General features: G+C 52.3%; 2 protein-coding genes across 6 annotated transcripts; one reads left to right on the plus strand and one right to left on the minus strand.

Moving 5' to 3' along the window:
* Positions 1 to 54: 54 nt before the first annotated feature.
* NELFE (negative elongation factor complex member E) lies at positions 55 to 6,956 on the minus strand. 3 transcript variants are annotated; one of them, XM_002816675.6, is made up of 11 exons: positions 6,763 to 6,956; positions 6,240 to 6,322; positions 4,801 to 4,870; positions 4,553 to 4,698; positions 3,053 to 3,127; positions 2,893 to 2,930; positions 2,383 to 2,726; positions 2,126 to 2,270; positions 1,908 to 1,962; positions 1,557 to 1,659; positions 55 to 225 (listed from the first exon to the last, which is right to left on the minus strand). In XM_002816675.6, exons 2-11 carry the CDS (start codon positions 6,312 to 6,314, stop codon positions 128 to 130), a joined length of 1,149 nt encoding a protein of 382 aa, XP_002816721.1. In that variant the 5' UTR covers positions 6,315 to 6,322; positions 6,763 to 6,956; the 3' UTR covers positions 55 to 127. The 3 variants fall into 3 exon arrangements, with proteins under 3 accessions (XP_002816721.1, XP_009239979.1, XP_009239978.1); XM_009241704.4 differs by having other exon boundaries at positions 2,383 to 2,711; positions 6,763 to 6,942; XM_009241703.3 differs by lacking the exon at positions 6,763 to 6,956 and adding an exon at positions 6,582 to 6,749.
* SKIC2 (SKI2 subunit of superkiller complex) lies at positions 6,891 to 17,649 on the plus strand. Of its 3 annotated transcripts, XM_024248243.3 has the most exons (28): positions 6,891 to 7,084; positions 7,167 to 7,270; positions 7,880 to 7,989; positions 8,090 to 8,207; positions 8,304 to 8,418; positions 8,538 to 8,612; positions 8,911 to 8,964; positions 9,066 to 9,256; positions 9,417 to 9,545; positions 9,779 to 9,924; positions 10,309 to 10,455; positions 10,584 to 10,668; positions 10,855 to 10,961; positions 11,283 to 11,429; positions 11,507 to 11,603; positions 11,783 to 11,995; positions 12,103 to 12,213; positions 13,676 to 13,906; positions 14,614 to 14,751; positions 14,910 to 15,047; positions 15,179 to 15,283; positions 15,621 to 15,768; positions 15,862 to 15,988; positions 16,234 to 16,444; positions 16,592 to 16,702; positions 16,777 to 16,995; positions 17,174 to 17,314; positions 17,409 to 17,649. In XM_024248243.3, the coding sequence occupies exons 1-28, from the start codon at positions 7,063 to 7,065 to the stop codon at positions 17,607 to 17,609; spliced, it is 3,741 nt and encodes a 1,246-aa protein (XP_024104011.2). In that variant the 5' UTR covers positions 6,891 to 7,062; the 3' UTR covers positions 17,610 to 17,649. The 3 variants fall into 3 exon arrangements, with proteins under 3 accessions (XP_024104011.2, XP_024104012.2, XP_054414690.2); XM_024248244.3 differs by lacking the exon at positions 13,676 to 13,906 and having other exon boundaries at positions 7,002 to 7,084; XM_054558715.2 differs by lacking the exons at positions 16,777 to 16,995; positions 17,174 to 17,314; positions 17,409 to 17,649 and having other exon boundaries at positions 7,002 to 7,084; positions 16,529 to 16,702.
* Positions 17,650 to 17,671: the final 22 nt, after the last annotated feature.

The following is a 17,671-nucleotide window of genomic DNA, read 5'->3' on the forward strand; positions in this document are numbered from 1 at the left end:
AAAGGCTTAACCCCAATCCCAAGTGCTGAAAAACCAGAGGCTGAGGGAGATGTGTAAACTTCCACCTCAGTGTTTTACTGAGACCAGCATTGGGGCATATGAGGCACAAGGAATCCAGCTCTGTTCCCTAGAAGCCATCCACAAGGTTTTCCTTGTAGACGTCATCACTGTAGACAATCTGGGTCCTCTTGTCCCGGTGGCAACCCTTAGGGCTGTTCTGGACAGCTAGGGAGGGAGGAGAGGAACAGTTAAGGTCTAAAGGAGATCACAGATCAGACCCTGAGGCCGACTCCTGACCACCTCACTCCTGGCCACTGGCCCCTGGAAGCCCAGTTTCCACGCTGCCCTCTGGTGGCCAGGATGGCCTGTCTTCCTTAGCTCCTTTGTGCCAACTCATGGCCAAGGAAAGTATAAGTGGACATTCTGATGAAAGTTTTGTTCTTAGAAAAATCCCAAATGTCATTGTTGAGACATGTGAATGATATTAACCCACTACTTACAGTCAGTATGTCAGAAGCTAAAAACTAGAAAACCTCTGTAGCCCTTTTTTGACATGCTGGTCAATTCTAGTTCCTTTCTTTTGCCTGAAGGGCCACTGTTGCTCTGAGCCCTTCTTTCTGCTCACTCCTTTCCCAGGAAAATCTACTTTCAGGGAAAATGGGTTATTCACACTAAGAAATGCTACTAGCTCCACCAGAACTCATCCAGGGTGTAGCTTTGGCCCTCACCATTCTCTCTCAAGCCTCTAGCTGTTTCTTCCCCTTCCTCTTTCCTCCCTCCACCAGACATGTTACTCTCTTCACCCCATCCAGTGGTTCCATCCCCACCACGCTTGAGCTAGAGAGAATCTCTCTCACCCACTCCCCTCCTGTGATCTCTGTACCTTGACACTGCTGGCTACTCCCTCTTTCTCAAAGTGTGTGTCCTTTTGCTTCAGTGGCCCAGGCCCCTGTGGTGCTGCTCCCAGCCCTCTGACCCCTCCTCCTGTCTCCTTTGCTAACGTTAGGCTCAACGTTAGCCTAACATGTCAGGAGAGCTGGGGACATGTGGGGCGTGAGGTGAACAGTCCTGTTTCCTAACATAGTCCCAGAGTATTCCTCAAACCGAGTCCTGGGTCGTTTTTTTCCTCTGAAATCAGAGTCTCCCTGATGATCCTATTGTTTGGCAGCCACCCTGTGATGCGGATGACTTAATCTATGTTTTCCTTCCTTAACTCACACCTGAGTTCCAGATCCCTGATGTCGAATACTTACGAAACTCACTCTCCTCCATCTCAAAATGAACAAGCCCCATGAGACACTCATCTTCCTCACCAATCTCACTCCAGCTCCCACTTTCTTCCCTGTTCCAGTCACTGCTTTGGAAGCTGTTTTCAATCCTTTTCTCTCCTTTCTTTACCTCTAACTGACAGAGGATCTGAAATTTTCCTTCCCATTCCCATAGCCTCCGCACACACTCTGACCTCGATCATCTCTAGGAAACCCAAGGACGTGTGGGGGAACCAAAAGGAACGGCCTGTGGGGGAGAGGATGGGAAAGGAAGAATCCCATTCTTACCGAGGGAGCCCCAGACAGACTTGCCAGTAGCGGCATCCAGCATGGGCTGTTTTCGGGCTATGTTGACTTTGAGCTGTACAGACTCCACCTGGGTCCCGTTGAGCTGAAGCAGAAGAGGGGAGGCAGAGGATGGGGAGGAAAACATTACAGATAAACCAAAGATGTTATTTCAGGAGTTGCTATCCTAGGAGTAGACCGAATAAGGAATCTGAGAATGTAAGTTTTTCTGTGTGAATAGGGAGAGGCTTTCTTTATCAAGAGGACCCAACTTCTTCCTGGCATCTAGTATTTTGAGGAGAACACATGAGAACAGCAGAAGCGATGGAAAGAACAGATTTGGGAAGTTCCAACCTCAGCAACGGCCTGATCTGCTGACTCCATCTTTTCATAGGTGACGAAGGCACAGCTGGGATAAGAGAAAGCATGGTCAGTGGAGAGCCAAGGGGCTCTTCTGGACCCAACCAAACCCAGTGATCATAGGCGGCTGCAGGGAGGGCAGCTTCCTCCCTCAGGTCTCACACCCCAGGATTCTCCCAGGACTTCTCATCATGCCCTGTTGTCATCCTTACTTTCTGGGTGGGTCCATGGAGAGGTCAATGATGTTTCCAAAAGGAGAGAAGGCCCCACGGAGAAGGGTGGGTGTCATGTCTTCTCCGTATACATAGAGAGTATTCCCTTTCCTAGGGGCTCGCCGTTCAGGGAATGAATCCGACCCTTTGGGAGCACAAATCATAGTCACAAGACATAGCCCATGTCACATTTCACTTAGTAGGACCCACATAAACCTCAGTTAAGGTCACGTTGACCTCCAGCCAAAATCACTCACTGCGGAAAGGACCCTCTCGGTCTCGGTCTCGATCCCGCTCCCGATCCCTGTCCCGTTCCCGGTCTCGATCTCGATCCCGATCCCGATCCCTATCCCTGTCCCGCTCTCTGTCTCTGTCTCGATCCCGGTCTCGATCCCGCTCCCGATCTCGGTCTCTGTCCCGGTTCCTCTCATGGCTGCGGTCCCGGCTGCGGCTTCGGGGAGGGGAGGCTGAGGAGTGGGCACCACTGCGTTCTTCATAGCCCCAGTCAAAGCTTCGAGGGGGACCATCGCCAGCCCCTGGGCCCTCTGTCTCTTCTCCATCTGGCCCTAGTTCTCGAAGTCGATCACTAGAAGACACAAAGCTGGGGAGATGCAGACTGAAGATCAAAGGGGGGTTTTACCTTCTCCCCTCAGACCCTGTGGAGACTCATTATTCCTTCTATAGCCCAGCTCCTACAGCCCAAACCTCCCAAGGACTCAGGCAATCAACCCCACCAAGTGGGCCCAGTCTTATCTCTACTCTCTAACCTCTCATACAGAGATTTCCTCTGGGGACGTCTGGACGACTGTAAAAGAGACCAAGAACAGTTAAGATGATTCCCAATTGCTGACATGTGGTCCAAAATATATTAGTCTCTCATATTCCTCTACCCCCAACCCCTCAGGGACAGAAATTAGGAGCCTTTACCTCTTGCAGGTCATCATCAGCAGATATGCTCCTCTGGAACGGCTGGAAAGTGGGGACTGGTCCCTTCTCAGGGTCCTGGAGAGGTGAGAGACCTACCTCAGTGTGGAGCAGGAGGTTGCCCAACCATGGAACAGAGGTGTTTCTCTTCCTTCACCCTCTTCTAGGTTTCCTCTGATCTTTTCTTCCCTTTTAATTCTACGTACATTTCTTATTTGACTACGTGGTTTTACTTATTTTTTTTTTATTTTTTGAGACATGGTCTTGCTCTGGAGTGTCCAGGCTGGAGTGCAATAGAGCAATCGTAGCTTGCTGCAGCCTTGACCTCCCATGCTCAAGCAATCCTCCTACCTCAGCCTCCCTAGTAGCTGGGACTAGAGATGTGCTCTACCATGCTTGGCTAATTTCTGTATTTTTTTTTTTTTTTTTTTTGTAGAGATAGGGTTTCACTATGTTGCCAGGGCTGGTCTCAAACTCCTGGGCTCCTGGGCTCAAGCAATCCTCCTACCTTGGCCTCCTGAAGTGCTGAAATTACAGGAATGAGCCATTGCCGCACCTGCCATTGTGGCTTTTTTGTTTTATTTTGTTTTGTTTTTGAGACAGAATCTTGCTCTGTCACCCAGGCTGGAGTGCAGTGGTGTGATCTCCACTCACTGCAACTTCTGCCTCCTGGGTTCAAGTGATTCTCTGGCCTCAGCCTCCTCAGTAACTGGGACTATAAGCGTGCACCACCATACTCTGCTAATTTTTTTTTTTTTTTGAGACGGAGTCTGGCTCTGTCACCCAGGCTGGAGTGCAGTGGTGCAATCTCGGCTCACTGCAAGCTCCGCTTCCTGGGTTCACGCCATTCTCCTGCCTCAGCCTCCCAAGTAGATGGGACTACAGGCGCCTGCCACCACGCCGAGCTAATTTTTGTATTTTTAGTAGAGATGGGGTTTCACCTTGTTAGCCAGGATGGTCTCGATCTCCTGACCTCGTGATCCGCCCACCTCGGCCTCCCAAAGTGCTGGGATTACAGGCATGAGCCACCGTGCCCGGCCTCACACTTTGCTAATTTTTGTATTTTTAGTAGAGACGGGGTTTTACCATGTTGGCCAGGTTGGTCTCAAACTCCTAATCTCAAGTGATCTGCCCACCTCAGCCTCCCAAAGTGCTGGCATTACAGGCATGAGCCACTGTGCCCAGCCAGTATTTTTTATAAGTGACTTGATATATTACGTATTCAGTTTATTTGAACCTCTCTTGAACCTGATAACATTTTCAGCCCTTTCCATCCCTTAGAGCAACATATTCCAGGAGCTCCAATCCAAGGTGGATTACAACCACAGAATTTGTAAAACGGAGAACTCAGGAGTCGTCTAGTTTTTTCATTTTATACATGAGAGGTGAAACTCAGAATGGTACAGCAATTTGCCAGTGCTTGAGTATGCATATTTTTCCCAAACCCATCTACATTCCAACTTGGAGGGATGCCCTTTAAACAATCCTTCTGCTTGTGCTCACCTTTAACTTCCCCTCAAGGGTTCGAGAACGCTTGAAGCCTGAGTTCTTGGTCTCAGCCTTGATGGCGCTGATGGCTCCTGACTTCACCAGCTGCTTTGCCTGCTCTGTTGCTGTGGCTGTGTCCACGACAGGCTGCTCTGATAGTGCTGGAGAGACAAGGGGAAGAGGCATTATGTTGGCCAAGCCATGACGAAGGTCAGCTCCATGCTGCCCACTTCCAGTCCATCCCCATTTCCCCTGTCACTCACAGCGTTTGACACCACCTTGGCTGGCTGTGCTGCTGCTACTTTGCTTCTTCAGAGCCAGCAATGCCTTTTTCTGGGAACAAGGGTGAGAAGAGAGAGGTCAGTGAGGGCCAGCCCCTAGCCAGTTCCTCTAAGGCCCCTGGGCACATCACTCTAGGGACCGTCTTTCTTGATGCCCTCAGAGTGGTGCACTGATGTGCTCTGCCTCTTGCCTCTGGTCCCCTAGATCGTGTATGATGCTGGAAATTCCTAATCTAACCAAACCACGGAACCCAGAGGTTTTCCAGAGTGTTACATTTTTGAAGTTGAAGACAAATAATTCAATCATGGACTAGAATCCTAGGATATAAGCTCCAAGTAAGTATAAGTTTATGTGCCTTTCCTGGAGGCTTCATCCATCTATTTCCTGCATATTGAATGAGACCCAGCCATGACTTCGTTAACAGGGATATCCAGGAGGCTAATGCATTGTTCCTACCCTCAAGAAACTTACAGTCTGAGAAATAAAATAAATTGAGTGAGTTAGCAATACAATTATAAGAGGTGCAGATTAATCATAGCTGAAAGCTAGTAAGATTTTCTGATGTTTAATGGCTATTAAACTAGGCCCTCCCCTGTATCTCTGCACGACACAGAGAGGAGAAGGGTATTTTAGAAAAAGAAAACAGGGTGGCAAAGACACAGAGACAAGAAGGCTTTGGGAATGCATGTTTTGGAAGTAGTGAGTAGTTCTACTTTACTAGACAAAGCTGCCAAACTAAGGTTTTGAGGCTTTGTTATATAGACAATGTGAAGCCATTTATGGTTTTTGAGAAACAGAGGGAGCAGAATTTTGTGTTTTCAGTGGATCATTTGAACAGGAGTGAAGAAGTCTGTTCAAAAAAAAAAGACTGAGAAATTTGTTGAGAGACCATTACAATGGCCCACATGAATGTCAATAAAGTCCTGCTCGGGGGAATGCACAGTAAAGAATGAACAGGAAAAATTACTTCAAAAGAAGAAACAAGAAGACTTGGCAAAGGTTTGACTATGCAAATAGCGGGGAAGTCAGAGATATTTTGAGTCCAAACATGTGGCAGAATTGGTGTAGTCAATCTTATTTGGAAGATCAAGAATAGAAAGATGATAGCTTCAACACTGGGTATCTGAAGTTTTTCAGTATAACACTGGATAGAACCAGAAAAAACAAACTTGGGGATCATCAGCTCTCAGGCGGTACTAAAAGACATGGGAAAGGAAGACAATCCATGGCAGATTGCATAGAAAAGACAGAAGGTCCACACCAAGGCTTGGGAAAGCCCACCTCTTGAAGCTACACTGTGAGGTGATATGTCTCTAGGTATGGGCCAGAAAAACTTCCCCATTCGCTCACACTCACCCCATATCTTCTCAGAGTGCAGAGTCTGTGAAAGGTTAGGCCATGTCCACACACAGTCCCTCACCTTTTTCTTGAGTTTGTTGAATTTCTTCTGCAGAGCCTCCTCTTCCTCGCTCAGTCCGGGAGGTATCACCAACATGGTGGCTCCTGGTTCAGGGGCAGGGGCACAAGACATCTTTCTCCACTGTTACCACCCGGGGTTCACACGCCGTCCACACTGTACCCAACCCCACCGCCTTCAGGTCTGCCTACTCTTGCCTTTTGGCTTTCCCTACCCCTTGCTTAAACCAGGCTGCTGTCCAAGCTCCCGCTGGTCGGGATCATCCAGCATTCCCTCCTGTCTCCAGGGATCACAGACACCAGCACCCTGAGGTACCATGTGGTTCAGGGAGGGACAAATACCCACTCCGTCGGAAAGACGATGGCACCCGACCCCCCTACCCTCGCTAGGGTAAGGCCAACCGCGGGGTTCGAACGGCAGAGAAGGCGGTGGAGCCAGCGTAGCGCCCGCAGAGCAACGCAAAGAGGAACAACAGAGAAATGGCTATGAGAAAAAGGGCCGAAGAGTGAGGAACAGACGGCCTTACCTGAGGGGGCGGCAACCCGGGCCCCACGGTCTCCGGCCGCGCCCGCGCTGGCCGCTGATAGCGGGCTCACAACAATGACGTAACGAGGGGCGGAAAACGCGGTAACCAAGGCGGCCCCAGGCGCGCACTTCCGCCCGGCCTTCCACCGGTCCAGGTCTGCCACTCCGCAGCGATAGTTCACGCTCTCGGCGGGCCTGTGCCGGAAGTTGCCTCTACTTCCGCCCGTTCCGGGGCGGGGCTTACTTCGCAGTGACTACTTGCCGCACTTCCGGGCTGCCAGGCAGCTGCTGTGGCTCCAGGATGATGGAGACAGAGCGACTCGGTGAGGGGGAGGGGAGGGAAATGGAACGGAGTAGCCGACATGGAATGACCTTTGACCCCTGACTTTTGACCTTTCCCCGTAGTGCTACCTCCCCCAGATCCCCTGGACTTACCCCTTCGGGCCGTGGAGCTCGGATGCACGGGGCACTGGGAGCTGCTGAACTTGCCTGGAGCTCCAGAAAGTAGCGTGAGTGACTTTTGACCCTAACCTTTGACCCGCATTGAGTCCAAACCTCTTTCACCCTCCTCACGGTAGGATCTAGCTTAACCTTGTTCATCTGTGCCTGTACTTCTGTCCATCCCAGCCTGAACGAGTGCTGGACAGATTCCAGCCCAGTGTACCTGCAGTACGTGTGAGGACAGAGCAGAAAGGGCTGGGGATATTTCTGCTTTGAGAGCTGCTCTTTCAAATGTGGCATTTCTCCGTGGAGCTCCCTTCTGTATCCAAGCACCAGGGCACTTGGTGACTGAGATGATAGGCTTTGAGCCTCCAACTCTTCATCCTTAGGTCTGGGACCCCTTTTTCTAAAATCAGGGAGTCTCAAATTTCAGTGTGCTTCATGATCAGCCAGGGAGCTTTTTAAAAATGCACATTCCTAGGTCCAGCCTCCATGTTTCTGAAATCCAAAATCTGCCCCAGGTAATTCAGTAGCAGGTAGTTTTTGGCCAAGCCTGATTGTCCTAGTCTGTTTGACACATCTGCCATTTCTGATCTGAACACAAATCCCATCACCTCTTTTGTCTGCATTTTACCCTCTTTCCTTACCTAATGCCTCTCATCTTGCCCTTGTTTCAGCTTCCCCATGGCCTCCCTCCTTGTGCCCCAGATCTGCAGCAAGAAGCAGAACAGTTGTTTCTGTCATCCCCAGCCTGGCTGCCTCTGCATGGTGTGGAGCACTCAGCCCGGTGAGGAGTCTGGAGGGGCTTAGACTAGGGTGATGGGTTCCTGAAGGAAGCTGGGACAGAAGAAGAAAGAAGACCCAAAAGTTATTATTTTTCTCTCCAGAAAATGGCAGAGGAAGACGGATCCCTGGTCTCTTTTGGCTGTCCTGGGAGCCCCGGTCCCATCCGACCTACAGGCCCAAAGACACCCAACCACAGGCCAGATACTGGGTTACAAAGAGGTAGGAGGTCAGGGGTCATGAGAAACAGAGTTGGGGAGAAGGGGAGGTGGTCAGAGACAAGCTCAGCCTCATTGGGGCTCTGATCTCTTGCCTTAGGTCTTGCTGGAGAACACAAATCTCTCGGCCACAACCTCCTTGTCTCTTCGCCGGCCTCCAGGGCCAGCCTCCCAGTCCTTATGGGGAAATCCAACTCAGTATCCCTTCTGGCCAGGTGACTCTTGTGGAGATGGGATGGTAGAAGAGGGTGTCCTTAATCTCCGGGGAAGGGTTCCCCACCTATCTCGTATTACCCTCATCCCATGAATCCCTGTCTGTCCTGTCTCTTCCCAGGGGGGATGGATGAACCCACCATAACAGATCTGAACACACGGGAGGAGGCTGAGGAGGAGATAGACTTTGAGAAAGGTAAGGTGGGGCTCTGAGTCTGAGCCTTGAGGAGGAAGAGCCCGGGCTATCACTGGGCTACTGCTAGCCCTCCCATGTTTTTCAGAAAATTAGAAAAAGATATTCTGTCCATAACAACCTTTACTGTCATTTGTTGGGAAATTTCCACAAACCTTTACTGTCATCTGTTGGGAAAGTGTCATAGCAAACATCCCTATCTACAGCATCTGTCCTGTAAACGGTATCTTTTAGGTTTATATAATGTACACAATTTGTTCACCAGTGTGCAGTGACCTGATTCCATGTCCCTATCCTACAGATCTTCTTACTATTCCACCTGGTTTCAAGAAAGGCATGGACTTTGCACCAAAAGGTTAGTTTTGGTTTTTGAGTGGGGTGTAGGAGACGTCATGTCCTTCTCCTAAGGAACAGAGATAGACATGACAAGGTTGACCTTGTTGCCTTGCTCCTCAGATCGTCCAACTCCAGCTCCTGGACTGCTAAGCCTTAGCTGTCTGTTGGAGCCTCTGGATTTGGGTGGGGGTGACGAGGATGAGAATGAGGCAGTGGGACAGCCAGGAGGTCCCAGAGGGGACGCTGTTTCAGCCTCTCCCTGCAGTGCTCCCCTGGCCCGAGCAAGCAGCTTGGAGGACCTAGTGTTGAAGGTTGGTGGTTTTGCATAGTGGAGGCAAGAAAGAGCCTTGCCACCAGGATGTGGGCTGGCTAGGATGGGTCTGAGGGGAAGAAAGGGACATCTTTTGGGAGGAGTGCTAATTGAGAGCCCTCTGGTTGTATCTTTATCACCCCTATCCCTGACTCTTCTAGGAAGCGTCCACAGTTGTATCCACCCCAGAGGCCCCAGAGCCTCCATCTCAGGAGCAGTGGGCCATCCCTGTGGACGCCACCTCCCCTGTTGGTGATTTCTATCGCCTCATTCCCCAGCCAGCCTTCCAGGTACTTTGGCCCCATCTTCACACGCTCCTCTACCTCTTGCTGGGTCACACTCCCAGCCGACCCCTTGTCTCCTCTATCTGCCAGAGGTCAGATCCATCCCAGGCCAGTCTTGGTACTCAGTCCCAGCCTCGGCTGGCTCCAGCCTTCATCCCCCCACCCTGTGTGCTCCATGAGCAGGAGGCAGCAAGGCCCTGCTCCTTTCTTTAGCTCCTGTCTTTTTCTCTCTCCCATAGTGGGCATTTGAGCCAGATGTGTTTCAGAAACAGGCCATCCTGCACTTGGAGCGGCATGACTCTGTCTTTGTCTCAGCTCACACATCTGCAGGAAAAACAGTTGTGGCTGAATATGCCATTGCCCTGGCCCAGAAACACATGACACGGTATGAGTTCCTTCGCCAACCTCCCCCTTCACCAGCCAGCCCCGTTTTCTCCTGCATCCTTTGAAAATCTCATCTCTTCCCCCACCTCTCTAGCTCATCCTTTAAGTGAGAGGTTCAGGGCTAAGACTGAGACAAGAGCTCAGAGAGAAATGAAAAGACATGGTGGGGAGAAAGTTTAGAAGAATGAACTGGGTTAGTTTAGGAAGGGGTTGGGGACAGAATTCTTCTGGGGTTATATCATGAAGGAGAATGTAAGGGCAGTTTGGGTGAAGAAGAGGAGCACCTGAGCTTCTGGGACATGCTTCCACGAGGGCTCCATGTGGGAGAGGAAGTGCGGGCCATGAGTCTGCGGAGGGACTGGCTAACTTCATGCTCTCCCCCCAGCACCATCTACACTTCGCCCATCAAGGCCCTGAGCAACCAGAAGTTCCGGGACTTCCGAAACACGTTCGGGGATGTGGGGCTGCTCACCGGGGATGTGCAGCTGCACCCGGAGGCCTCCTGCCTCATCATGACCACAGAGATCCTTCGGTGAGAGATGGACAGTCAATACAGGGGAGTTTTGGCTGGGAAGATGTGGCCGTTGTGGAGAGTGTGCTGTCTGAGGAGGGGGTGGAGACGAGCCATTGGGGAGTCAATCCTTGGCCTTTTCTCCCCAGCTCCATGCTGTACAGTGGCTCAGATGTTATTCGGGACCTGGAGTGGGTCATCTTTGATGAGGTTCACTATATCAACGATGCCGAGGTAAGGGCCATGGGCTCCCCAGAACCCGGCAGTCCTCTCCTTTGGGACCAGTTGAGCGGCTTCCTTATTCCACACACTCAGGGCACCTAACTGCTTTCTTTACCTCCATATGGAATCCGGTGCCTCTTTATGGGCAGAAGGGTGGCCCCTGCCCTCCTGTGACCTCCCTTCCCTCTCTGTACCCAGCGTGGGGTCGTGTGGGAGGAGGTGCTTATCATGCTCCCTGACCACGTTTCTATCATCCTTCTGAGTGCCACCGTCCCCAACGCCCTTGAGTTTGCTGACTGGATTGGGTGAGACGTGTGTCCTGGATTGCCTGGGTGAAGGGGGCTACGGTACTCCTTGATTCGGGTGGGGGGACTAAGTCTACCACAGCAAGGAGAGCGGTCAGGCCTTAGGGGTGACGCTGGGGAACATGTCCCACCTGGTGGCTGTGGGATCCCCTTTGGGTCCAGATTACTTTGCATGTTGAAATGGGATGAGATGTTGGGGGATAGCCTTCCATTCTGGGTCTCAGAAAAGACTGGGTAAAGTTGGAGGGGTAGGGAAGGGGGTGGGATGTGGGTTCCTTCCCACGCTCCCACCCCTGACCTGCTTCCCTCTCCTTCCTTCAGGCGACTGAAGCGTCGTCAGATCTATGTGATTAGCACTGTAACCCGCCCCGTGCCCCTGGAGCACTATCTTTTCACAGGGAACAGCTCCAAGACCCAGGGGGAGCTCTTTTTGTTGCTGGACTCCCGGGGAGCCTTCCATACAAAAGGGTAAGCCTTGAGATAGGGGAAAGAGTTAGGGCTGGGCCCCCAGCTGGACATGGTGGCTACCCCTCCCTGTGCCCCAGGTACTATGCAGCTGTGGAGGCCAAGAAGGAGAGAATGAGCAAACACGCCCAGACCTTTGGGGCCAAGCAGCCCACACATCAGGGGGGCCCTGCACAGGTGAGAACTGGGAGGGTTTTGTACCTGCCAGCACCTGTTTTTCCTCCTATCTTTTTTTTTCCCTTGTCCCCCACGGGTTTTGACTTGAGCTTTGAGCACTGCCCCAGTTAATACTAGCTCACCTCTCATTGGTTCAGGAACTCAACCTCTGCTCCTTCCCCTTCCCCTTCCTCCTCCAGGACCGCGGAGTGTACCTGTCCCTCCTGGCCTCCCTCCGCACACGTGCCCAGTTGCCCGTGGTGGTGTTCACCTTCTCCCGGGGCCGCTGTGATGAGCAGGCCTCAGGCCTCACCTCCCTGGACCTTACCACCAGTTCAGAGAAGAGCGAGATCCACCTCTTCCTGCAGCGCTGCCTTGCTCGCCTCCGTGGCTCTGACCGCCAGCTGCCCCAGGTGCGACTGTGTGTGTATGTTGTGCATGCATGCACACATTTGGCAGACTGGTGGGGATAGGGTGTTCTGAGACTCCATCCCTGACCATGGGCCTCCTCCCACCAAAGGTCCTGCACATGTCAGAGCTCCTGAATCGCGGCCTGGGTGTGCACCATAGTGGCATCCTGCCTATCCTCAAGGAGATCGTGGAGATGCTCTTCAGCCGTGGCCTGGTCAAGGTGCATGTGGTGGTGGAAAGGGACTCCTCAGGTTTCTTGTTGCCCACTTAGGGGCTGCCCAGAGGGCAGAGGGGCAGAGGTTTAGGCAGGCCAGTGCTGTGGTTAAGAATCTGGGCTCTGGATTCAGACTACCTGGGTTTGAATCCCAGGTCCACCATGTATTCACAGTATCATCCTGGACCAATTATTTAACCTTCCTGAACTTTAGGTTTCCCATCTTAAAATGGGGATGCATAAGATATGAATATGTAGGTCTCAGAAAAGAAACCCAGGAAGCTAGCAAGCATTCGAAAAGTTATTAGTAATCAGAAAATACAAACTGAAGTACTCACAAGATACGACTTTACAGCTATTAGACTGGTAAAATTTAGGAAACTAGTTAATGCCATGTTGCCAGAGATGTAGGAGGTTGTAGGGTTCTGGGAATCCTTTACAGGATGCCTAGCCAGTTTGGAATGCACGCTGGCACTATTTAGACAAAATAACTATATTGGCCGGGCATGGTGGCTCACGCCTGTAATCCCAGCACTTTGGGAGGCTGAGGCGGGTGGATCACAAGGTCAAGAGATCGAGACCATCCTGGCCAACAGAGATCGAGACCATCCTGGCCAACATGGTGAAACCCTGTCTCTACTAAAAATACAAAAATTAGCTGGGCATGGTGGCAGGTGCCTGTAGTCCCAGCTACTCGGGAGGCTGAGGCAGGAGAATTGCTTGAACCCAGGAGGCAGAGATTGCAGTGAGCCAAGATCGCGCCGCTGCACTCCAGCCTGGGCAACAGAGCGAGACTCCATCTCAAAACAAAAACAAACAAAGAAACAAACAAAAACTATATCATACTCTGAGCCTATACTTCATTCCTGGGTATATATCACAAAGAAATTCTCACCCTGGTCTGTGAGAGAACATGCACACCCTTCGTTTGTTTGTGGTGGCACAGTGTTGGTAGTACCAGGGTGCCCTTCACTGGGAGAGAGGGAAGGTTAGTGTGGGGGATGCACTCATAGAGTGTTCTGCAGCAGTTGGAAGCAGTGGGTTAGATGTGACCACAGGAACGTGGACAGATGTTGAAACACTAGGTGGAGAAAAAAAAGCAAAAAATAATCAGATATATAACCACTTTTTATATGAATTATAAACTACAAGCTCACAAAAGAAGATATGTTCTATAAGATCATATTTATATAAAAAGATATTTGTTGGATACATTGGAATGATTGCAGTCAGGGATGGGAATGGGATATGAAGGTAAAAGTTAAGAAATAGAAATAAGTAGCTACATAAGTAAAATGAGGAAAACAATAATATCTACCCTATAGATTTGCCTGGAGAGTTCAATGAGATCCCATAAGTAACAACTGGGATGGTTCCTTGTGCCTACAAAGTAAGGTGGGCTTGGCCAGGGCTGGGGGCGTGTGTATGTAGAGCCTTTGCTGATCCTTTCTGTTCTCCTCTGTCCCAGGTCTTGTTTGCCACAGAGACCTTTGCCATGGGAGTCAACATGCCTGCTCGTACAGTAGTGTTTGACTCCATGCGCAAACACGATGGCTCCACCTTCCGGGACCTGCTCCCTGGGGAGTATGTGCAGATGGCAGGCCGGGCAGGGCGGAGGGGCCTGGACCCCACAGGCACCGTTATCCTGCTCTGCAAGGGCCGAGTGCCTGAGATGGCAGACCTGCACCGCATGATGATGGTGAGCGGGCCAGCATCCTCGGCAGGGCCCCAGCTCCAGGACCTTACTGGATTCTATCTTCGATTCTCCTCTCTTCTTTTTCTTCTTCCTTTTTTTTTTTTTTGTTTTTTGTTTTTTGGACACAGGGTCTTGTTCTCTTACCTAGGCTGGAGTGCAGTGGCACAATCTCGGGTCACTGCAACCTCTGCCTTCCAGGCTCAAGTGATCCTCCCACCTCAGCCTCCCAAGTAGCTGGGATTCCAGGCACATACCACACAGGCCTAGCTAATTTTTTTTTTTTTCTATTCTTTGTAGAGATGAGGTTTTGCCATGTTGCACAGGTTGGTCTTGAACTTCTGGGCTCAAGCAGTCTGCCTGCCTCAGCTTCCCAAAGTACTGGGATTATAGGTGTGGGCCACAGCGCCCAACTTCCTCTGACTTTTTTGTTTTGCCTGGGAGAAGCTGAGATAGGAGTGAGTGAATCCAAGGATGAGATTGGAGCCCATCTCTTCCAGTTTTCTCCCATGTGAATATGGAGCTAGATGGGGCCTTTGAGTCCATTTATTTCAGTTTGCTCCCTTATGTTACAGAAGAGCAAGTGGTTTGTCCAAGGCCCCATGGTTGCAGAGCTAGGACCAGATCTGACGGGAGTAGGCCCAGTCCAGAAGACTGGCTGTGGTGTAGTAGGTCCCACCCTGATCTCACTGACTTCTCTGACCTGACTCCAGGGGAAGCCATCCCAGCTGCAGTCCCAGTTCCGCCTCACGTACACTATGATCCTCAACTTGCTGCGAGTGGATGCCCTCAGGGTGGAGGACATGATGAAGAGGAGCTTCTCTGAGTTTCCCTCCCGCAAAGACAGCAAAGTAAGGAGCCTGGGGTAACCAGTGTGTGGAGCAGGAGGTTGGACAAAGACAGGCTGGGAATAGGTAGGCATCCAGAGGCCAGTGTGTTGAGGGTGGGGGATGTGACAGATTGGGCCTGGAGACTCCCCTTTCACAGCTTCCCCCTGCTCCCACCCAAGGCCCATGAACAAGCCCTGGCTGAACTGACCAAGAGGCTGGGAGCTTTGGAGGAGCCTGACATGACTGGCCAACTGGTCGACCTGCCTGAATATTACGGCTGGGGGGAGGAACTGACAGAGACCCAGCACATGATCCAGGTGAGCAAGTGTGAGTGCTGAGGAGGTGATAGGAGAAGGAAAGAGAAGGTGGTGTTACTCGAGGTGCTACTAAACTTAGTCCAAGTGTCTGTCCCTGTGATGCCTCCTCCCATCTGTCCTTTGCTCTTCAGCGACGCATCATGGAGTCTGTGAACGGGCTGAAGTCTCTCTCAGCAGGAAGGGTGGTGGTTGTGAAGAATCAGGAGCATCACAATGCACTGGGAGTGATCCTACAGGTGAGGGTGATGGGAATTTGGACTCCAGAGGGTGGGAGGGAGCAAGCCCTCTTTCCATTTTCCCCACTTGGCCAGGGCAGGTCGCGTCATCATAGGGCCCTCATTTTCCCCTCTTGCCCTCCTTTTCACCCTTTCCCTTCCCATCACCACATCATGCTCACTCCTTCCTCCCACCACCCCAAGAAGTCTGCTCTGATCGCTTGACTTGGGCACCCCTCTCTACTGGTGAGCTCTGCATGGTTGCTTCCTGATTCCTGCCCAAGGGTGGGTATCTGGTCTCTGCCTTTGATATCTAGTCATCACACCCCCGTCTCTTGGTCTCTCTGACCACCCCCAGGTCTCCTCGAACTCCACCAGCAGAGTATTCACAACCCTGGTCTTGTGTGATAAGCCCTTGTCCCAGGACCCACAGGACAGGGGGCCAGCCACTTCAGAAGTACCCTATCCAGATGACCTCGTGGGATTCAAGCTGTTCCTGCCTGAAGGTGAGAGTGTGGCAGATGCCTGTTTTCTGCCAGCAGTATAAGCAGGATGCCTGGGTCCATGGCAATGTCTGCCGTGCTCTCCCCTTTTCACAGGGCCTTGTGACCACACCGTGGTCAAGCTCCAGCCAGGAGATATGGCTGCTATCACCACCAAGGTGCTCCGGGTGAATGGGGAGAAGATCTTGGAGGACTTCAGCAAGAGGCAGCAGCCAAAATTCAAGTCAGAGATGCTAGGGAGGCCCTTCTCCTCCAGAGGGGCACGTAGAGGCAGGGAGGGGCAGTGGTCTGGGAGTTTCCCCCAGCCTGAGGGAGACCATGAAGTGGTGGGGTTGTAGTGAGGGGGCTCCCCCAGCCTAAGGGAGACTGCGAAGTGGGGGTTGTAGTAAGAGGGCTCCCACAGCCTGAGGGGGGCTTCTGTGGGAGAGAAGATCTTACCCCAGATCTTAAGATCTGCTCCCTCTTCAGGAAGGATCCTCCCCTTGCAGCCGTGACCACTGCTGTCCAGGAACTGCTGCGTCTGGCTCAGGCCCACCCAGCCGGACCCCCCACCCTCGACCCTGTCAATGACCTGCAGCTCAAAGATATGTCAGTTGTAGAGGGTGGGCTCCGGGCCCGGAAGCTGGAGGAGCTGATCCAGGGGGCTCAGTGTGTACACAGCCCCCGTTTTCCTGCCCAGGTAGGACCCTGGGTGGTAACTCCCAAGCTGGGAGTAGGGGCTTTTCCTCTGTGGTCCCCTGTAGACTGACTGCCCCCATCTCAGCCCTTGTCCTCAGTGCACCCCTACTAAGGGGCAAGGAGAAGGCTGACGGGTGGCTCTCTGCAGTACCTGAAGCTGCGGGAGCGAATGCAGATACAGAAGGAGATGGAGCGGCTGCGCTTCCTACTGTCGGATCAGTCACTGCTGCTGCTTCCTGAGTACCATCAGCGAGTAGAGGTGGGGGGGGCAGTGGTTGGGGCAGGAGGGCTGGGGGACAGCAGTGTGTCCAATGCCCGCCCTTTTTCTTGCAGGTTCTCCGAACCCTGGGTTACGTGGACGAGGCGGGCACCGTGAAGCTGGCAGGGCGGGTGGCTTGTGCCATGAGCAGCCATGAGTTGCTCCTCACTGAGCTCATGTTTGACAATGCACTAAGCACCCTGCGGCCTGAGGAGATTGCTGCCTTGCTCTCTGGCCTGGTCTGCCAGAGCCCTGGGGATACTGGGGATCAGCTCCCAAACACCCTCAAGCAGGTAGGGGACACCACCCCTTTCTCCCTGCCAGGGCTGTGGCATTCCTGACCTCCACCTTCAGGTAGTCCCCCAGGGCCCTGTAAGTGCCCCAAGGATGGAAAACGGCTGCCTTCTTGATCTGGTCCTTCCCTTTCCTGGAGCAGGAAGGCAGGCCTTAACCTCTCCTTCTTTCCTGCAGGGTATAGAACGTGTCCGGGCTGTGGCCAGGCGGATTGGTGAGGTCCAGGTGGCTTGTGGCCTGAACCAGACGGTGGAGGAATTTGTGGGGGAGCTGAATTTTGGGCTGGTCGAGGTTGTGTATGAGTGGGCCCGGGGCATGGTGAGTACCTGAGGTTTGGGATTTTGCAGACGGCTGGCTGAGGAGAGCCTGCCCAGGCTGAGCACATCCAGTCCTCACCCTACTTTCCCCACAGCCCTTCTCCGAGTTGGCAGGGCTCTCAGGGACCCCTGAAGGCCTGGTGGTGCGCTGCATTCAGCGCCTGGCTGAGATGTGTCGCTCACTGCGGGGGGCAGCCCGCCTGGTAGGAGAGCCTGTGCTGGGTGCCAAGATGGAGACAGCGGCTACCTTGCTACGGCGGGACATCGTATTTGCGGCCAGCCTCTACACCCAGTGAATGCCCCATGTAAAAATGTGATGATAAAACAGCAAACCACTGTTGTGTGCTTGAGTTGTTGG

This window comes from Pongo abelii, chromosome 5 (assembly GCF_028885655.2).
Source record: "Pongo abelii isolate AG06213 chromosome 5, NHGRI_mPonAbe1-v2.0_pri, whole genome shotgun sequence".
Lineage (NCBI taxonomy): Eukaryota > Metazoa > Chordata > Mammalia > Primates > Hominidae > Pongo > Pongo abelii.

Bases quoted from the DNA above. Each gene is read 5' to 3' on its own strand.
- NELFE (XM_002816675.6), bottom strand. From the start codon at position 6,314: ATGTTGGTGATACCTCCCGGACTGAGCGAGGAAGAGGAGGCTCTGCAG. The intron at 4,699-4,800 runs GTGAGTGACAGG...TTGTCTCTCCAG, and splicing joins CCAAGGTGGTGTCAAACGCT to CACTATCAGAGCAGCCTGTC. The intron at 2,727-2,892 runs GTTAGAGAGTAG...GCATCTCCCCAG, and splicing joins AGGAAATCTCTGTATGAGAG to CTTTGTGTCTTCTAGTGATC.
- SKIC2 (XM_024248243.3), top strand. From the start codon at position 7,063: ATGATGGAGACAGAGCGACTCG. The intron at 12,214-13,675 runs GTGCATGTGGTG...CCTCTGTCCCAG, and splicing joins TCAGCCGTGGCCTGGTCAAG to GTCTTGTTTGCCACAGAGAC. The intron at 16,445-16,591 runs GTAGGACCCTGG...GGCTCTCTGCAG, and splicing joins GCCCCCGTTTTCCTGCCCAG to TACCTGAAGCTGCGGGAGCG.